Raw genomic sequence first — 3,614 nt, 5'->3', positions numbered from 1 at the left:
GGGGGTGGGGGACTTAAGCAGGCATTTATTTTCTCACAGTTCTGGAGGCTGGGAGTGTAAGATCAAGCTGCCAACAGATTGGTTCTGGTGAGGACTCACTCCCTTTCCGTCTTGAAGATGGTCACCTTCTCACTGCATCCTCACCTGTCTTCTCTGCATGCAGGGAGAGAGCAATCTCGGTGTCTTTATCTCTTCTTATCAGGACACGGTGGGGAGAGGGGGAGGAGGAGGAGAGCACAGAGGGAATGAATGTGATGGGGAATAAAATAAATAAATAAGGACACCAGCCCTATCTGATTAGGGCCCCGCTCCCCACCCTTATACCTTACATGGCCGACAACATACTGATAACAAACCTGACAACGACATCACCATAGGCCTGGATCCAAGATATATAATAGACCAAGATCAACATAGCGCATATATGTGTGTGTATATATAAACATATACACACATATATATGAAACGTAGCAACATGTTAAAAAATATATAACATGACCAAATGGCATTTATCCTACATATGCAAAGTTACTTAGTACCTGCAAATAAGTTAATATACCTTACTATAGTAGATAAAAACTCAAAACCAAAACTCTCAGAGAGTCTAGCATACAATTTGCTTAAATAAATTTTAATCTACAGAGAATACCAATTGGCCTTGAAAACATTTCTCTAAAAAGTCTAACTCTCTAAAAACTGCTTTTGCAAATGTAGCGGTTGAAAGCTAAATATGAAAATGTTTATCCCCTTTGACACAGAAATCCCACTCCAGGGAATTAATTGATCCTAACGAAATAATTCAAATGAATATTGTTGTTACGGTGTAATTTGTAGTAGTGACAAATTTTAAGCAAAGGCCAATGTTTAATAAATTATAGTACACTGCCTCAGTAGACAACTGTGTAGCCATTATACTTTAGAAATATGATTGTGAAGCAACATGACAGTGGTTATCATGTAAAACTCAGCTTCCATGTGAACATCCCTGAGAGGGTTCCCCCGGAGGAAACTCAGAGAAGTGAAGATCATTTTAATGTTGCAGATTAGGAATATGAGCATGTTCATTTCCACCTTTTTAAACAATTAACCAGTAAGACATAGTTTACAGAGTGCCTAAGATCCCAGGCCTGAATCCCCCACAAACCAGGGTTCGCATTTTAGGTGGCAGATGGGATAAAGTCAGCTAGGTGAGGAAAATTTGTAAGTCTGTGAAATCGAATAAAGGAACACAATTATGTATCATTATGCAAACTCAGAGAAAAAGGAAGTTTATCTATGAGCTCAAAGGAACATATAAGTGTATTTTAGTTAAAAATATTAAAAGACTGAAAAAACATTGATGTTTACGAAACTACGGTGGGAGCTTCGCAGGGCACGCCCTCCGCATGGGGTGGGCGTTCCGGAGCTGCACTCGGGAGTGGCACAGGAGCTCCTGGATCTTGTCCTGGCACATCTTGTCTGCTGCTCTCCCTGCTTCCAGCTCCCGGCGCTCCTCTTCCTTCTGTGCTTCCTGGGCCTGCTGCTGGTAGGACATTTGCATCTGAAGCTCCTTCTGGTACTCCTGGGCTAACCCGGAGCGCCTGCAGTATGAAGCATGTCAAAGGATAAAATTATAAAAGTAAGCATTTGGATTTATTTAGGGCATTATCATTAAAATGTAATTGGTGGAGTGAAATTAAAATTTCCATTAAAATCAAGGTGAGTGGGGAAGAAACAGATGACAAATCCAGTAATGTGTTCAATATATAATAATTAAGATGATCTTAGAACAAATATTAATTTTTAGGGAGGGAAGTTTTCAAAATATTCACCGTGATGTGGAGAGAGTTTTGGCCTTTTTCCATCCCCTCTCACTCCTCTCCAAGGACTGGTAAAACTGGGACCAGGCTGACCGGCCAGTTCTCCACTCGTCTATCTATCGAAGGGCCAGGCCCCTACAGGGAAAGCCTGCAGTGGTCTCAGATCGCTGGTGCCTAGGTGGGTAAGTTTGCCTCATTCTGTCCAGTATTAACTAGACAATTTCTTCCACAGATAAAGCAGCATTTTAAATAGATAAGCCACGTTTTAAATTTATACTGTGAGCCCTGGCTGGTGTGGCTCAGTTGGTTGGAGTGTTGTCCCATACACTGAAAAGCCACAGGTTTGATTCCTGGTTAGGGCATACACCCAGGTTGCTGGTTCAATCCTTAGTCCTTGATCAGGCGCATACTGGGAGGCAACCGATCGATGCTTCTCTCTCACATCAATGTCTCTCCCTCTCCCTCTCCCTCAATAAAAACATATCCTTGGGTGAGGATTAAAATTTTTTTAAATTTATAGTGTGATTTTTTATTGTGGTAAAAAACACATAATGTAAAATTTACCATCTTAACCATTTTTAAGTGTTAAGTATATTCACATTGTTGTAAAATAAATCTCTAGGACTTTTTTATCTTGCAAATCTGAAATTCTATACCCATCAGAAAATGAAAACTCACCTTTTCCCCTTCCCCCCAGCCCCTGGTAACCACCATCCTATTTGCTGTCTCTATGAATTCGACTATTCTAGGTACTTCATATAAGTAGAATCACACAGTGTTTGTATTTTGGTGTCTGGCTTATTCCACTTACCATAATGACCTCAAGGTTCATCCATGTTGTAACAAGTGTCAGAATTTCCTTCCTTTTTAAGGCTGTATAATATTCCATTGTATACAGATTCCACATTTTGTTTATTCACTTGCTAATGGACATTTGGATTATTTCTACCTCTTGGCTACTGTGACTAGTGCTGCTATGAACATGGCCATGCAAATATCTCTTCAAGGTCCTGCTTTTAATTAATTGGGATATATACTCAGAAGTGAAATTGCCAGATCGTATTGTGAACTAAGAAGGAGTTCTATGGAAAGTAACCTCACAGGGTGATCTGGTCATAAATTCCTAACTGGGCAGGTCATGGTGGGTAGTCACGCACCAGGCATATACGTTAACACATCTTTGAAATAAGTGTAACCACTCAAAAAGCATATAATTTATTAACTATCCTGTGGTCCTTGCTTTCTCCCACCCTTAGGTAAGCTTCCTTCCCTTCCCTCCTTTATTCCAAATGCATAAGACAAACTGTGAAACTGCCATTCCCCAGAGCATTTGAGATCTTGCTTCCTGGCAACTGTCGTCAGTGTTGGCTCAAATAAACTCTGTACACGTTCTCTACAGGTTTGGATATTTCTTACATCAATATGACAGTTCTATTATTAATTTTTTGAGAAAATTTCATACTGTTATCCTTGGCAATTGCACCATTTTACAATTGATAAGCCACATTTTTAATATCAGCTTTCATTAGATATAAAGATTATAGCATGTATCTGCTTCTGTGGTAGATTCCATTTTCAGTTTGTTTCATGGGGGTGTGGGGGTCATCAAGTTATTTCATTGGGATATAGGATTGGTGCCTGTTTAAAAAAGTTTTTTTCTAACTTATATTATTTTTTCAAGATGTTCATCTGCCCTAGCCAATGTGGCTCAGTAGCTAGAGCATCGGACTGCATACCAAAGAGTCTTGGGTTCGATTCCCAGTCGAGGACACATATCTGGGTTGCGGGTTCATTCCTTGCCCCCAGTCGTGGTGA

At 40.1% G+C, this 3,614-nt stretch overlaps 1 protein-coding gene across 2 annotated transcripts in view; it reads right to left on the bottom strand.

Annotated features, from left to right (window-relative positions):
- Positions 1 to 10: 10 nt before the first annotated feature.
- CFAP53 (cilia and flagella associated protein 53) overlaps positions 11 to 3,614 on the bottom strand; it is a 23,466-nt gene continuing 19,862 nt past the window's right edge. Inside the window, exons 8-9 of one of the 2 annotated variants that reach the window (XM_015563835.1) lie at positions 1,348 to 1,580; positions 11 to 194 (exon numbers count right to left, since the gene is read on the bottom strand). In XM_015563835.1, the coding sequence (XP_015419321.1) occupies positions 1,352 to 1,580 (229 nt within the window). In that variant the 3' untranslated portion in view covers positions 11 to 194; positions 1,348 to 1,351. Of the gene's footprint in view, positions 195 to 1,245; positions 1,581 to 3,614 lie in introns of those variants that run through there. The other variant, XM_006763627.2, reaches the window with a different exon arrangement.

The sequence above is a fragment of the Myotis davidii genome, unplaced genomic scaffold (genome assembly GCF_000327345.1).
Source record: "Myotis davidii unplaced genomic scaffold, ASM32734v1 scaffold378, whole genome shotgun sequence".
NCBI classification, from domain to species: Eukaryota; Metazoa; Chordata; class Mammalia; order Chiroptera; family Vespertilionidae; genus Myotis; species Myotis davidii.
Note: the sequence above shows the minus strand (reverse complement) of the source record. Positions and strands in the feature narration are given on the sequence as shown.